This window comes from Lathyrus oleraceus, chromosome 1 (assembly GCF_024323335.1).
Source record: "Lathyrus oleraceus cultivar Zhongwan6 chromosome 1, CAAS_Psat_ZW6_1.0, whole genome shotgun sequence".
NCBI lineage: Eukaryota > Viridiplantae > Streptophyta > Magnoliopsida > Fabales > Fabaceae > Lathyrus > Lathyrus oleraceus.
Window position 1 is genome coordinate 330728397 of NC_066579.1, and position 17580 is coordinate 330745976.

Here is a 17580-nt window from a genome sequence, read left to right on the forward strand (position 1 = left end):
AAGGAACGGATGTTCGCACTGTCCAAACTTATATACCATCGCAGTGCAGCACTGGACAGACTGTTCTGGAAATGATGAATGAGTAGCTGATCATTATCCGTTTGAGTAGACATTTTCCTGGCATACATGACCAGGTGGCTGAGCGGGCAGGTGTTCCCCTTATATTTCTCAAAGTCTGGGACCTTGAATTTCATAGGTATTTTAACACCGGGAACTAAACACAGCTCGGTAGCAGATTTGCCGAACAAATCCTTTCCTCGAAGGGTCTTCAATTCCTTGCGGAGTTCAAGAAATTAGTCATTTATCGCGTCCATCTTCTCATGAACATCTGGGCCCTCAGACGGCTCAGAATGATAGATGGTATCGTCTACCTTGGGAACGGTATGCACGACAGGAGGAGGAACAACAATGATCGGGCTAGATGCCGGCATGGAAGCAAAAGTTGGCGCAGGAATATCAGGCATAAATCCAGGAGGCATCCCCCACGGAAACCCGGACGGCATGGCTATTGGCACAAAATGGGCACTGGCAGCTGGCACAGTAGAGGAGACAATCTCAGAAATGACTGTCCTCTGGGGAGGAGTTGCAGGTGTTGGAGACGGCTGGTTCTGAGCTTCCAGGAAAGACTCCATCAAAGCACTCAGTCTGGCGACTTCCTCTTTGAGCTCACGATTCTCTTGCTCAAGATGATCCATCAATCTGGAAGAGTTAGCTCTGGTGTAGTATCGATGAGTCAGCTTGTCTTCAAAATAAATGAAGAGCACAGAGTTAGACCACAAGACCAGAGGCTGAGAACAACACCTGCTTATGCAAATGATGCATGCAATGCTCGTGCATATGATTTGTTTTTATTTTCAAAGGAACTTTAGGGTATTATTTGCAAATTTTGAATATTAAGCATTTGATCGCATATGGAAAATATCTCATCAAATATATTTGAGAAAAAGAAGTACAGCATTTTCAATCATGTTACAAGAGAAAAGGAAAATAAACATCCTATGGATCCCTAGAAGCTCGGGACGCCGGAAGATAAGCTGCACGAAGCCTCTTAATCTCTCTCTCATATGCTGCTTCCATATCCGCTTTCTCTTTGGCGAGTCTGTCATACCTCCTTTTCCAGAACTTGGAAGACTGAGGAAGTAGAGAAGTCCATGCATCATTCGGATCATCAATCACCTGATGTTCGAGGAACTCAATCAGAGCATCCTTCTCCTTAAGCTGTTGAAGCAACTCTTCTCTTTCACGGATCCAGGCACGTGAAAGGTCTTCGTCTCTCAACTCCTTTACGCCTTGGTTAGGGAGGGTTGAAGGCCCAGCCACAACCAAAGGTGTAGGTCTTGGATAATCATAAGGCATGAGATACTCAGATGCTCTCTTCCTTACCCAAGTAGTATACGGCTCCAAAGCTATGCAGTTCTTCGGACCCAACTCACTTCTACCCTTCTTGTGAATCTTGTGCCACGCGCGGACCATCCTGGCTTTCAGGCCTTGGGGATCTTTACCCTCCTGAAAGAACACACCCTCTAACAGAATGTTATTAGGTTTATCCTTTAGGGGGAACCCAAGCTGACGTCGTGCTAAGATAGGGTTGTAGCTAATCCCACCACATGTACCAAGAAGAGGCACATTGAAGAATTCACCACAAGAGTCAATGATCTGGACACCATCATATGCACGATCATACCAAGAGATATCATCATTAGTGAGAGACATGAGTCTCGTAAACTACCGTAGACATCCCTTGTTCTCCTTGAAAGTGACCGTCTGAGGTAAGTGAGAAATAAACCACTTATACAACAGAGGCAAACAACACATAATAGCGCCACCACCCTTTGCATTCCTCAGGTGCAAAGAGAAATAAGTATCACCCAACAGAGTCGGAACGGGATTAAGAGCAGAGAAGATCCTAATAGCGTTCACATCCACAAATTTGTCGATGTTGGGGAATAATACCAATCCATAGATGAGAAGTACAAATATGGCTTCAAAGGCATCCTCACTCATGGCCTTCCCATAAACGGTAGCTTGAGCGATGAGGAACTCAGAAGGAAGACCTTGAATTCCACCTTTGGTAGTCATATGAGCTTTAACCAAGGATTCATCTATATGCAACATGTCAGCTATCTCTTGAGAAGTAGGAATACTCTCCAAGCCATTGAACGGCAACTGATCCAGAATAGGAATACCCACAAGATGAGCATACTCCTCAAGGGTAGGCAATACCTGAAAGTCTGGAAAAGTGAAGCAGTGATACAGAGGATCATAGAACTACACCAGAGTACCCATCAACCCTTCGTCAACTTGAGTAGTCAGAAGAGGCAGAAGCTTCCCGAAACGAGCTTTGAAACCCAAGGGATCTAGTACATAGGATGTCAGATTCCTTAACTCTTTCAGACCGGGTTGTCTGAAGTTGTACTTCTTTGTATGCCTTTTTTGTCTTTCCATATCTGAAAATTTTGCAAATAAACCCCTTAAGTTCCTTGAAAATTTTCTTTTTATCTGATGATATGGATGCAGATGAATGCATGAATGCAACAATCACACTCAAGGATCAAGCAAAGCACACCAGACAAAGGTCATGGGATGGTTCATATTATCCCTAATATCAATCATCCATTTTGGTGGATTATGGTTTTCACCTTATCAACACCCAAGTTCCATTGATATTAACGGTATATGAACGGTTCTACCATCCTTAATATCAATCATCCATTTTGGTGGATTATGGTTTTCACCTTATCAACACCCAAGTTCCATTGATATTAACGATAGTTGAATGGATCAACCATGAATCACGGGTTTGTTGTGAGTCACGAGCATGGAGTCTCGGTTAAGAACCACCCAAAGGGAGTGTACTATGGTTTAAACCTGCCGAACATGTTCTACCAGAGGTTCCCATAGTCATCATCCCATCTTTCGAATATTATCGGAGGAACGAATACTCGTATTCCAAAAATATTCTCAAGAGAGACTCTTATGAGTGTAGTATCGCGTAACAATCGCATCAAATCTAACATTTGAACGACCTCCGCAGTACGTCCTAAAAATAGGCCAAGATGGGCTTGGTAAACTAAGGTCCTTGGCTTCTAGAGTCTATGTTGAAAGAATAATGTCTAACCACAAATAACTCGTGTGACATTATTAATCCAACACGACCTCCACCAAGTGAATGGACTCGAAAGTCAACTTGCTAAGGAATAACTCCACACAAGTCGACGAGACTATGCCATTCTCCTATCATAAGGTGCACTCGAGTTCGGGTATAGAACTCATCTCACAGAGATCACCAAAGCATGCAAGCAATTGATATATCAAGCAATTCAAGCATTACAATCAATACAGTAATCCCAAATTGCACAAAAATATGTCATAAACAAATATACAAATATGATACAACAAAGTGTGAAAAGTTGGCAAACCCACTAGGAATCATGATCCCCAGTAGAGTCGCCACTTTTCTGTAGCGGTGTATTCATTACCTTTAGATTTATTGACTAAATCAAAAGTAAAGCATACAAAGATAGAGTCGCCACCGCACTTCTATTTATCCAAAGGAATGGCTAGAAAGCGAACAAAAGCCTAAGAAGTTTTATAAGGAAAACTAATAAAAGGGGTACAGAGATCTGGGTAAGGGGGTAATTATGTTATGGGAAGGTGTTAGGCACCCACAACATCCTAGGTACTCCTAGGGAACCCTTTTCACAACTTGTTGTATCAGGTTATTGTTTATGAAAATATTTATTGTGCAAACATGAGGGAAGAGGTGAGAAAAGAATGTACAAATTTTATTTTTGTGTTTGGATGGATGAATTCGTTGCCTACGTACCTTTTCATGAAAGATAAGGATCAAAACGCCGTAGTTCGGCTAAAAGATTTCCAAAAAGTGAGTGGATTGATTTTAAACAAAAGCCTTAAGGTCTTTCATTATCAAAGGGAGAACACTCGACCTGAACCAACAATCCACCATGTGAGAATAGCTTTGACATACTAGAGGGGTTAACCCTGTTATCAGTATGGAAGACTTACGATTCGATCACTAAGGATGCGGTGAGATTTACATCAACCACTAAGATAATTCAGATCTACGACTAATGTATGAAAACTTGATTAAGAAATGGACAAGGGCCACAAAAAGCAATTGAGTGGGTTGAATTAACCAATTAGAGTATTATTCACAAAATGAAGTCAAAGTATGAATTAAGTTCAATTACAAATGAGTATTTATGAAAAGAAGTTTGAAAAGCAAAGGCATATGGCCTAGGTTTCTAATTTGAAAAAGAATCAGAAGTTTGCACAATTTTGTTTTTTTTGGTTTAAGGATGAAAAAGGTTAAGGTTAAGCACAAAAGGGTCATGGATAAGGGACAAGGCCACAAGTAGGAATTCCTTTCTCAAGATCATAGAAATGATCCAAGTAAGTTCCTTTGGAATTAGGCAACACAAAGTAATAATCAGATAAGCAAGCTCAAAGGAGCAACAAAATTGGAAATGGATTGCCAATAAATGGTCTTACATCCAACTCCGAAAACAAATGGGAAACGAAGTGCCAATAAATGGTCTTACGTCCAACTCCACAAAGCAACATGGGAAACAGATGGCCAATCAATGGTCTTACATCTAACTCCACAAAAGGAACAAATCAGGAAATAGATGGCCAATCAATGGTCTTACGTCTGACTCCACAAGAGAAACACAGGAAACAGATAGCCAATCAATGGTCTTACATCTGACTCCACAAAACAAAACAAGACAGGAAATGGAGTGCCAATAAATGGTCTTATCTCTAACTCCTCAAAACAAAATAAACACAGGAAATAGAGTGCCAATCAATGGTCTTATATCCAGCTCCCCAAAAGGAACAGGAAACAGATAGCCAATCAATGGTCTTACATCTGACTCCTCAAACAAAACAAATAACAAATGCAAAGACAAGATGCAAAACACTATGCAAAACAATATGCAAAATCAAACACAAGCAATCACAGCAATCAATTAGCACACTCTATACACAAGCAATAGGCTCAATCAAAGTTGGGCTTTAGTCAAGGGGTCATATCAACCTTGACAAACAAGCCAATACTGTTATGGGTGTTCAGGCTCTTAACCTCTGATATTGACCGTCAGGGTGAGCAGATGAAATGGGAGATGAGGATTAGACTTCATAGCTCTTAACCCTGGCCTGGGTGAGCTTGAATCAAAGAAGGTGTGGGAGTCCAGAATGAGGAACTCTATTCCACATGACTGACTCTATACAAGATCTTGGGTGTTTATTCAAATGCATCAGCACGTAGTGCGAGCATAATGAAAGACTCAACTGAATAACAGGGGATTGATTGCAAATACCTTCTATCTGCCAATTGCGTCTTCACTTAGGAGGACTTGAAGTACATGGCACAAAATTAAACAATCACAGACATTGCCTCTTAAGGAGGATTTCAGCCAAATGCTTGCCAAACAGAAACGACAGGGCTTCTAGACTACATGGAGTTAGAGAAATTACCTAAGTGGTATGCCAACCATAAGCAAATCAAAGCTCAAGTAATGAGCTTAAGCGACTAATGTACCTGTATGAAAAGCTAATCAATCAGTAGGATATTCAGACAAACAACCAAACAGTCAGCAACAGTGGTTTCCAATATGTATAACATGCAAGCCATAAAAGGCAATCAATCAAGTGAGTCCACCACCAAAAGACCTACAACACAATCAAAATTAGTTAAACAAAGTAAATTGCATCTCAAGCAAGGAGATCACATCATCCATTAGAATTAATTGCTTGAACCTGAAATGCAAAGCTCAAAAGGTGAGTACAAACCACTAGTGCAAAGACTAGGGTCAAAGGCAAACTAATATGCTCAAAGATCCTTGAGGCTATGCAATGCAATGATACGATGCCATGAGGGATCTTAGGGACAAAATTGGGGTCTTACAGTCACAACTATTTGAGGTCGCGTAATAGAATTTTAGTGTTAATGCATGTTAGAGAGATAGTATGATGAACTATGCTCATGAAACATACCACACACAAAAAGAATATGTAAAGTGGGGGACCTAATCTCATCCATACTTATGTTGACTTTGCAATCAACTAGCCTTAGGATATTGAGATATCATAGTGTAGTGGTGTTTTCGTTACCTTTAGGTTTATTGACTAAACCAAAAGTCAACATACAATTCGAGTCACCACCGCACTTTTATTTATCCAAAGGAAAGGCTAAAAAGCGAACAAAAGCCAAGTAAGATGTTTTTTAAATCAAAAACTAATAAAAATGTCAGAGATATAGGTAAGGGGGTTGGTTATGAAATGGGAAGGTTTTATGCACCCAAAACATCCTTAGTACTCTAAGGGAACCCTTTTTGCAAATATGTGTTGTAGGTTGGTATTTGTGAAAAGATTTGTGCAAAAAGATAGGAGGGATGAGAAGAAAATAGATTATATTTACAAATTTTGTTGTTTGAATGGATGAACCCATTGCATACGTACCATCACAAAGGAGGATCAAAACCTCGTAGTTCGTGGTAAAAATTTCAAAGATTGGTGAATTGATTTTAATCAAAAGCCGTAAGGTCTTTTGTTATCAAAGGGAGAAAACTCCACCTAAACCAACAATCCACCATGTGAGGAAGGCTTCAACATGCTAGTGAGGGGTTAACCCTATAATAAGCATGGAGGGCTTATAATCCAACACTAAGGATGAGGTGAGATTTACATCAACCACTATGATAACTCAAACCTATGACTAATGTTTTTGAAAAGAGTTTAACAAATGGCCATTGGAACCACAAAACAAATTGAAATGGGTTATATTTACAAGTTAAATTTATTTACAAAATGAGGTCAAAGTTGGATTAAAGTTTATTTACAATGAGTGTTTATGAAAAAATGGTTTTGAAAAGTCAAAGGCCTAAGGCCTAGGTTTCTAATTTGAAATAAAGTCAAAGTTTTGAAAATGATTTTGGCTTGGTTATAGGGGAGAGAGGAGAGAAGGGCTATTCCTAAAGCATACAAAGATAAGAGAGGAGAGATAACCCTTGGAGTTCCTTTTCTTGGAGTCAATAGAGATGACTCAAGATGCTCCTTTCCTTTAGATTTAGAACACAAAGTAAGCAATCAATAATTTGAATTCAAGCTCCTAGGATCTCTATTTGGCTTGACTCTTAACTTGGCTACTCCTGGCAATGGTCCTCTTTTCCAAATCTTAAGATGAAACTCCTACCACACCAAAAGCACACATTAAAAGGCTCACAACATAATAAAGGGAATGGACAAAGAATAAGTTTGAGGAGAAGTCATTTGAGGTCAACTTTGAATTTTAGCATTCTAAAGGCATGAGACCTAGTTGCTCTTCAACATATTTTGCATTCTAAAGGCTTGAGGCCTAGTTGCTCTTGAACTCCTTTAAGCATGGGTGAATCCTAATTCTAAGTCCTTTCTCCTTTTTGCATTTTGGTTCACATCAAAACAAACTTAAAACAACATAATATAGCAATATATTTATATAAAATAATGGGCTCAAATGAGCAAAAGGAAAATGACATAAACATAAAATATGTGCTCAAGTGAGCAAAACAAAAATCAAGATGAATAATGAGCAAGAAATAAATGGCATTAAAAGTAAATGACAAGAATTTAAAAGCTCAAATTAAACTTAGTAGTTAGTAGAGTTATGTTAGCTTGTCATAAGATAATGTAACACTATATTAAGCAATTGTAAGTGGACTAAGGTAGTAGCCACACCTATATGAGGCCGATCAATAAGAATATAGGCAAAGAACACAAGTTAGAGGTCATGACTAGTAAGCCAAGCTCCATAAACTTGCCATGCCAAACAAAAGGGGAAAGACCTTGTATTGACTTTTGGTTATTTGCTTGACCAATAAGTAACCTATCTTTGACACAAAATAACTCACTTGATCATGGATCAAGTTTAGTTTGATTTGGATCAAAGAAGATTAAACTTCCATTTGTCAAGACCAACCTCAAGACTTTAACTCATTGGCCATTGAGGGAAAGAAAGGGATGAAGATGAAAGGGAGGGGGGTTAGAAGACAACAACCAATCCCAATTGATCAAGGGATAACTCATCCTTGGTCAAATTTATTCATCTCTCTAGGTGATGATCCTTAAGGATTCTCAAACCATAAGATCCAATGAATTTGATCAAAGTTGAATCAATTCAACCTTAATCAACACCAAACAGAAGAGGAATGAATATATCAAGTCAAGAAGTCAATGATATTTTTTTGGTAATTTTTGAATTAAAATAAAATACAAAGAAAAAATAAACAAACAAAGTTGAACCTCAAATTCAATTCAAAACAACTTCAATAAGTCCAATTAAATTTTCATAAGTTCTACATAGTCAAACAAACTTTGACTAATTTTCTCACAAATTTTTTAAAACCAGAAAGCAATTAAAATCAATTAAAAACAACAAAAAATAGTATAATATGAATTAAAATCTCAAATAGTCTCAAAACAAACAAGAAATTGTTGAGACTATTTTTCATTGACTTATCATGATCCATAGGTGCTATGAAAATATTTTTGTATTTTTCTAAAGTCAGAAAGCATTTTAAAATGAATTAAAATCATTAAAAACCAAATAATTCATGAAAAATATCAAATGAGGTCACAAAAATAATTTAAAATCATAATATTAAACTAGATTTTTCAAGAAATTTTTTAGAGTTGGTCTCATATTTTTCTGACCTCATATGAATTTTTTATGAATTATTGAAAATAGAATGAACTAAAAGAAAATAAAGAGAAAAATGAAATAAACGAAAAAAGCTGAGCCACCAGATCCATTTCATTAATTGACGTGGAAATGGTGCACGGTCTGGATCTGAGGATACATGGTGGACTCCAGTCAACAGCGCAACACAATGCATTAAAACAAGTTATTAGAATGGACGCATGAGATTAGACCGTGAGAGAGAGATCCAAAGGCTGGGATCAGAACACGTGGTGGTGGTGGTGGAAACCACCATCTTCTCCGATCAACCACACAAACTCCGGCTAGAATTGCAGGAAAATAAATCTCATAAAAAATGAAAAACAAGGGCATGGGAATGAAGCTCAGGTGATGTAGATCATCGATGTACCATTAGATTCCTCTCATTCTTCCTATATTGAGAGAAAGATGAAGGAGAAAATCATGGTGTCCACACGGATTTCTCTTGAAATGGAAAATTAATGCACCAAAAGCTTGCCTCAAGTATGAGGACTTCAGAGAACCACAAAACCACAAGAATACTACATTGAATTGTGAGTTTCAAATCCAAACAATTTGAGCTTATACCTTCAAAATGGTGAGTTTCTGGCCATGAATTCTTCAAGATTTTTGCTCCTTTTTGATTTCTGAATGTAGGGATGATGATTGGCTAAGGAATCTAGCTTTGAAATTCAACTAATGTTGCTGAATTTCAAGCTCAAAAATACTGAAAAAATGGTGAATGATTCCTTTGGTGAGGGTGTGGTTTCAGTTCAGCAGCATGAGGGATCTCCAAAAGGTTATCAAATGAAGGAGAGGAAACCTTTATTTATAGGTAAATGCATCTGAATTCACACTTTGCTCATGTGCATGGGAATTGCAATTGTGAATGCATGGGCCTTTGTGGACGTGTGAGAGACCCATGAATGGCTGAAGCAGCTTGCTGAGATCATATGGAAAGCATGTGGTCGTGCACATGGAATGGAAACAACTTGCATTTCAATTTTTAACATAAAATATCAAAAATGCACATAAATGAATAAAAATTCGAATCTCCCAAATGGTAGATCCAAATGACTATTGTGAGTAATGGTTGGAAAGTTCTTGAAATAAGGAATAAAAGTAATGTTGGGAAAAAACATTTGATATGTGCAAATTGATCAAAACTGGCTTGGAAAGTTCAAGTATAAAACATGTTCAAATCATTTAAAAAAAATCAACCAAAAGTAAGCTTGATCAAACCCCTCTGTCCTCATGATACAAGCTTCAAATGAGAAAATCTCCAACACAAAAGTTGTATATATTTTCAATACAATCAATTTATAATCATAGTTTGCACCATTTGGATTTACTATGACAAAGTTATGGGCATTTTAAGTTGGGTACTTTTTCAAATTCAATGAATTAAGCCAAAGGTGACCTATAATGTTTTGCAATGAAACCTGTATTTCCTTTAGGATTATGAGATTTTGTCCAACATAACATTTTAAGTAGACATCTTAAGCTTTCCAATTCATTTAGTACCACCTAAAATCATAAAAATTGAGAAAATTATGCCCTTGGCAAGTTGACCTAAAATTAGGGTTTCAGTCCAAATGACCTATAATGTTTTTAAACGAATGATGACCTTAAAAGCTTCAAATGGATTTTTTATGAACATGAAAGTTGTTAATATGGTTCTTAGGAACAGTTTTTATTTTAAGGTCATCTTCATTTGACAAACACATCAATCGTTATCGCTCATTGAACCTCAACTTAGTCAGATGACTTGACTGGTCAACTTTTCAAAGTCAAACTTCCAATCTTGATGAATAAATGATTGAGGTGCCTCAAATAGGCTCATGTATGCATAAAATGATAAATTAAAGAACTTCCCTTGATTAAATTTGATCAGAGGTTGAGATTGCTTCATGGGCAAGGCACAGTTAAAGCACAATGAAATTAGGATTTCCTTGGGAAACAATCTTCAATCCCTTTGGGTTATCTTGATCAAATTGGAAAATTAAGATATTTGGTAGGCATATATTATGATTAGGAACTTTGTGGACCATTGCCATGCTTTTTCTCATCTTCATCTAGCCATTGCATTGGGCTTAGGAGTCTCCTAGGAGCATTGTGGAGCACATGATCACTTGAGCTTCAAAATAAAAAAGAGTTATTTGCATATTTTTGTGCTTTTGGTTAGTAATAAAATATGAAAAGAAATAAAATAAAATACAAGCATGCTTGGTGATCTCAAATCACTCAAACAAGTCCCAACTCTAGGGTTAAGGAGCCAAACATGCTATGATCCTTGAGGCAATGCACTTGTGCAATAACATGATGCCATGAGGGATCTTAGGGCCAAAATTAGGGTCTTACACATAGGTCCATGATATGAATGCATAAAGAAAGGGAATGGGATGAAGAGGGAGGGGGAATAGATCAAACTCAAATTGGACAAAGGAGGACTTTTACCAAGTTAAGATCATTCATTCATTTTGGGAGATGGAATGTACATTCCATCAATCCCCTAAATCCAATGGTCCTAACCTAACAAAGTCAAATCAACCTTGACCAAGGCCCAACAACATAAGTTAAACTCACAAATAATTAATTTAGCATTTAAACAATTAAAAAATATTAAAAAAATTAAAAATAATGCATTAAATTAAATATGGTTGGTCAATTTCCTAAAACCTCATCAAAACACCAAAGAAATGGCCATGAGATTTATCATAGGTCAAAAAAGGTCAAGGGACCTTGGAGAAAAAAATTCAGAATTTTTGGAGACTTAAAAGTATTTTTAAACAATTAAAAATATTCACAAAATCAATTAAATCATGAAAAATATTAATAATGATCCAAAAAATTTTAATTAAGAAAATGAAAGAGGATTTTATTTAAATTTTTTTGGTGAAACTCTCATATTTTTTGGATTAATATTAAAATTAATATGAATTAATGAAAATCAAAGGAATAAAAAATAAAATTAGATAATCAAAAAAACATGGACCATTTGATCTTCCTCATTAATTGAGGTGGAAAATCAAGTGGTGGAGCGCGCACGTTCCATGATGCGCTTGAGTCAAACGCCCACACGCCTGGTGATCACAATGTACGCTTCTGATTAAAACATTTCAAACTCATCTATTGGCTCTGAACGCTTCCAGCGCATCGCCGGAGCCAAAGGTCGGTCATCTTCTCTGATGACTCTGGCCGGACTGGTTCAGTCATCACCACATCATAAATGAAAAAAGAGGACATGATCTTCAATATAAAATGATGTAAATCACGAATATCACCTCCATTTTAACTAACTCCAAATATATAGAGAGATACGTGGAGTTGAATTTTGAGGTATGTCAATTGAGTTGCTTTGATTTGACCCAAAGCAACTCAATCTTCTTGCCTACATTGGTAGGACTTCCGACAACCAAGGATCCAAGAGAATTTATGAGTATTAAGAGAGAATCGAAGAGAAGAAAAATCTAGAAAATTACCTTCAATGTTGTGCAGAAATGGATCTCTCTTGCTTTAATTCGTGCTTGATCTTGCTTATGGAGTTTGTGGAAGTGGCTTAAGAACAATGCAAAGCATTGGATCATGGAGTTTTTGAATCTCCAAACAGTGAGATTCAAACTCAAACTTCAAATGAAATTTCTCAGGGTTTTCTTTGAATTGAGAGGGTTTGGAATGTTGGGGGAAAAGTTGGTGCGCAAGGGTCCTCTGAATTGATGCAGGGGACCTCTATTTATAGCCATGAGAAGTGTTATTTGCACACTTGAAAAATTCTCCAGATTTGGTAATGCAACTCACATGCTTGCATGGGCGTGTGCAAGCCCATGAAGCAACCCATTTTGATCCATAATCAACTGAAAAGAGGTCTGCATGAAGCTTGAATGGCAAGGCAAAGTTGTTTGAACATTTGAAGCTTTGACTTTGCCAACCGATATAGGTCTATTTACACCATGCTCAGACCTATCAAACTTAGTCCAAAATGAATGAATTAGGACTCTTTGGAAAGATTAGATCAAAAGGAACAACTCTAATGTTGGACACATTTCCATTTTTGACTTTTATCATGGTGAAATTAGAGGTGGAATTTTGGAAATTTTAACATGTCAAAATATTTTCTAAGTGTTAAGCCACATATTCAATTATTCCACCTTGCTTAACTTCTTATGTGAGCTCCAAATGAGAAAAGTGTCTTTATCAAAATTATAGATCTTTATAATACCTTAAAATTGGTCACCAATTTGGAATTATTTGGATTTAGGATGAGTGAGTTATGCATTTTTGAAGTTGAGGAAAATCACTTGTTCAATGCTATTGGTCCAAAATGAACTATAATATATCCTCATATCACATGCTCATAAAGTTGATTTAGCTCTCACTCCAAACATAAAAGTTGAAGTAGACATCTTTAATTTTATTTTGCAACCTGTAAATCTTTCATCTCATAAAAATTGAGCAAGTTATGGCCTTGGGAAATTGACTTTTAAATTAGGGTTTAGACAAAATGACCTATAATGTTTCAATATAGAAAATGACTTTCCAATCAAAATTAGCTCTAGACCTCAACATGAAAATTGTTTGGAATATCATTTAGATTAACTTTAATCTTGGAATCATTTTTATATGATGAAAATTATAGGAGATAGGGTCTAGGGGGACCCAGTTTTGATAAGATGAATTCATCTGGCCAACCACCATCAACCAACTGGCTAACTTGCAATTATCTTGACTTTTTAGGCTCATGGTAGATTATATATGCCTAAGATGATGAATTTTGAAGTGTCCCTTGAGAAATTTGATCAATTGATGAAGAAGTTACTCAAGATATCCAGATGAACTAGGGTTTCCAAGACAAATCAACTCCAAACTCTTGAAGAATGCTTGATCAAAATAACATGTAGAGATAATGGGGACTCATCTATGATGCCTAGAACCTTTGTGGATCATTCCTTGGTTGTGCTCTTAGAAACGAGGGTCTTAAACCCTAGATGTGAACTTGATAGATCAAGGTGATCATGTCCTACCTACAAAAGAGTTAGGCAAATGCAATGACATATTTTGGTTAGTAAAATGATAAAATACAAGTATGATACAATCACATGGTGCTTGGTGATCTCTCCCAAAACAAAACCAATGAAAGAGGGGTAAGGAGAATACCAAGGTATGATCCCAATGCTAATGCATATGATGGAATGAGGGATCTTAGGGTCAAAATTGGGGTTTTACAGCTGCCCCTATTTAAGAACGTTCTAGCTGAGAAGGTGAAGGTTAAAATCTTCGCTTCGACTCAGTAGAACGAGCTTAAATAACAACATATAGAAACAAATTTTGGTCCCTAAGAGACCTCATGATGCTTGTGATGTGAATCTAAAATAAAATTCCCTGTGGGAAAATGTTGCCACAGAGGAAAAGAAATCAGAGAAACCGAAGGTCCGCAGGAACATAATGCATTCCATAAGGAAAACTCACTGGGGAGACAAATGAAGGTGAGAAAAACAAGAAAGGGGGGTTTGAATTGTTTTAGAAATTAAAAGCTTTTTCAAAAAAGAGAACACATAGAATTTTATACTGGTTTTCTTATAACACAAAGCTACTCCAGTCCACCCAGCCAAGGCGATTTCGCCTTCAAAAAGGACTTAATCCACTAATCTTGAAAGATTAATACAACCAAACGTCTAAGAGAATGATCTCTTAGTCCTCTCAAGTATACATACTACGCAGAGTCACTTGAGGAACAAAAGTAATTTAGGCAAAATAAATTTATAATAGTAAGTGCTTCTAAGAGTAAGCGAATATTACAGCAGAATATTTAAGCAAAGGTTTTCACGTATGAGAAGCAACTTGTGAAAATCTGAGAGAGAATGTAAAGGATTTTTCTGTGCGTTGTTGTGTCTCTCAATGAAGTAGGCTGTCCTTTATATAGTAGTGAGAAGGACCGTTGGAGTGATGACATAATATTGGTCTTTGATGAGCATTCAATGTCATTACTTCTGTGTTCCTTGCCATAACCAATTTGTCTCCCTGAATAATTCCTTTCTAAAAATACTTCCTTTCCATTTGAAGAAATTCTTTCCGTTACTTTTTTTGGATTTGGTGAATCTTCATCAGAGTCTTTGTTATCTCGGAGTCCTGCATCAGAAGGAGATTACGTTGAGGTTACATCAGAGCTTCTCAGAGTACTGGTCTTCCAGATCATCAGAACTGAGACCCGTGGATGTTTAGAGCTTCTGGTTCTTTTTACTGTCTTGCTTTGTTCAGATTCAGAACTTCTTGGGCGTACTTCTTCCTCAGATGCGTCTGATCTTCTAGTACTTTGTATCTGATCAAGATTTGTATCTGATAAAATGATCAGAGTCCTTCGTTGCTGTTCAGAGTCCTGCACACTTAGAGAATTTTCGTTAGGGTTCCATTTTTGGTTTCATCCTTTGTTATCATCAAAATCCTGGAATTCTGTTGTAGAACTAATTTTGTTCTTACAATCTCCCCCTTTTTGATGATGACAAAACAATCTTAATTTTAGAGATGAAACATTTTTAGATAAGAGTTTTAGATCATATTGAAGTGAGCTCCCCCTGAGATAAGTCTGGGAGTTCAGAAGTTCTTACCGAAGCTTCCATGAAATGATGTTTCTAGATTCTCTTCTGCAAATTTCTAAGTCAAAAAGGATTAGAAACAATTTTTAAACAATGTTTGCAGAGTACTGATAGGATTTAGATATGTTTTCACCAGAGCTGTTTTTAGTTCTCCCCCTTTTTGTTAGAATCAAAAAGATGTAGTGAATTGAAAGGAAAAACACACACACACACACATACACACACACACACACACACACACACACACACACACACACACACACACACACACACATATATATATATATATATATATATATATATATATATATATATATATATATATATATATATATATATATATATATATATATATATATATATATATATATATATATATATATATTCACAGATGCCAGAAACACAGACAGCTAACAACAACTAGATAACAGAAAGCAAAAGCAAACAAAACAGAAAGCAACAAGCAAAAGAACGCAAAAGCAAGTCCTAGGTGCCTAAGGGTTTGGAGGAGGAGGCATCCTCTGGAGCAGCTGGGTCAGCAGATTCTGAATGTTGACATTTACTGAATCCTATTGATCCAATCTGGCTCAGACTTCCTTCTGCTCTTTTTGAAGATCTTCAAGTGTCTTGAGAACCAGAGGGACAAAGGTGGAGGACTCCCCCTGAGTTAGAGCATCCGGTTCTACCCTGTTGGCAGACTCTTCAGCAAGACGAGCTTCAGCTTCAGCGGCAGCTTTGGCTTTAGCTTCAGCAGCAGCAGCAACAGCCTCAGCTAGAGCTTTGGCTTCAGCTTCCTTGATCCTTTGCATTTCTTCTTGCCTGGGTTTCTCTTCTGCTTCCTTGTGGGCTCGCTCCCCAACTTCTCTGGCTAGGCGCTCTTGTAGTCTTAACTCAGCGTCTCTGATGAAGTCGTTTCGGAATTGCTCAGAGAGGCCCTTCAGTTTGAAGGCTTCAGCGGTCATCCAACCAATAACTCTATTCCAGTGTGTCCTTATATCTGAAGGATCATCACTGATGCCAGAGTTGATGGTCAGAGACTTGACCTTGTCAACTGAGGCTTCTGCAAACATCATGATTGCTTCCTCAAGGGTTGGAAGGGTGTTTTCGAGGTCCGAGGCTTGGGGTGGAGAAGTGGGAGGGCTTAGATTGAGTGTAGGAGTTTGTGGTTCAACGGAGGTATTTGGTGGGGGTATGTCAGAGTTGGGTGGTTGTGTTTCAGCGTGGATTGTTTCAGATGGTGGAGGGTCAGAGGTGGTTGTGGTTGGTTCTGCTGTGGGTGATGAAGTGACTTCTGGTTCAGGTGTGGATTGTGTTGGCTGTTGTGAGGCCAGAGCACGAGTTTGGAGCTGAGCCAGAGTTGGAGAGGGAGGGTCAGACGGTTCAGTATCTGTGGAAATGTTGTAGTAGGGGGGTGATTCTGGAGAAGAATATGAAGAGGGTGAAGTGATTTTGTTCAGCATTTTTGCTTCTGAAACAGGTAAGGTTGTGGTGGCAAGGTTGAATTTTTGAGATGGTTGGTTAGATGTTCTGGTGGTTGAGGGAGGAGTTTCTGAATTGGTATATATAGGTGTTGGCTGAGGGATAGAGGAAGCAATATGATGAATTTGTATAGAGGGAGCGAGAAAAACAGACTTACCAGAAGGTCCAGTCAGAGGTGCTGGAGGTCTTGATCCGGAGGATTCTCCTAGGTTTGCCTTCTTAGCTTGCTTCGCCTTCTCAGAGGGTCCTCGTGGTCGCTTCATGAAGTTTGGAGGCTCATCTAGCAGCTGGCTTATGTTGAAGTCTGAGATATCTACTCCTTGTTTTCTCAGATCATCTAAGTAATACAGGATTACCTCTGGAGGGTCGATCTTTGAGAATAGATAGAGTCCATTTGGGATCTTCCTTTGATCTTTGAGAGCTTCCCAGGAGGTGTCCAGAGTAGGTTTGGCCCTTACTTGATCCAAAATCCCCATGCTCTTCAGATTTTTGGCATTTAGAGCTCTTCTAGTGTCGATCATCACGTCTTCCATGAGTCTGAACTTTATCAGGTGGTCCACGAGACCGCTTTCAATCAGAACGTCGGAGATCAGGCTTCCCAGAGGGATGTAGTTTCTGGGCTTCATGTTGTTTCTTGTATCTCTTACAGAGTCTCTGAGGTACTTGAAGAGAAGTGCTGGAAGGCAGAGCTTCAGACCCTTGTGGATGCAGTAGAGGATGCACTTCTGGTCTGTGTTGATATAGTCTGAGGAGTTGGAAGTTGGGCGATGATGGATGGTGCCCAAGTTGATCTTC

General features: G+C 37.8%; 1 protein-coding gene across 1 annotated transcript; it reads right to left on the reverse strand.

The window, feature by feature from the left end:
• Positions 1–5669: 5669 nt before the first annotated feature.
• On the reverse strand, positions 5670–17318 carry LOC127105243 (flocculation protein FLO11-like). Its single transcript, XM_051042415.1, has 2 exons — positions 16345–17318; positions 5670–5694 (listed from the first exon to the last, which is right to left on the reverse strand). The coding sequence occupies exons 1-2, from the start codon at positions 17316–17318 to the stop codon at positions 5670–5672; spliced, it is 999 nt and encodes a 332-aa protein (XP_050898372.1).
• Positions 17319–17580: the final 262 nt, after the last annotated feature.

Excerpts from the sequence above, each read along its gene's own strand:
- LOC127105243 (XM_051042415.1), bottom strand. The coding sequence starts at position 17,318 with ATGGAAGACGTGATGATCGACACTAGAAGAGCTCTAAATGCCAAAAAT. Across the intron at positions 5,695-16,344 it reads GCCTCAGTTGACAAGGTCAA|GTCTTTTGGTGGTGGACTCA; the intron begins GTCTCTGACCAT and ends ATTGTGTTGTAG.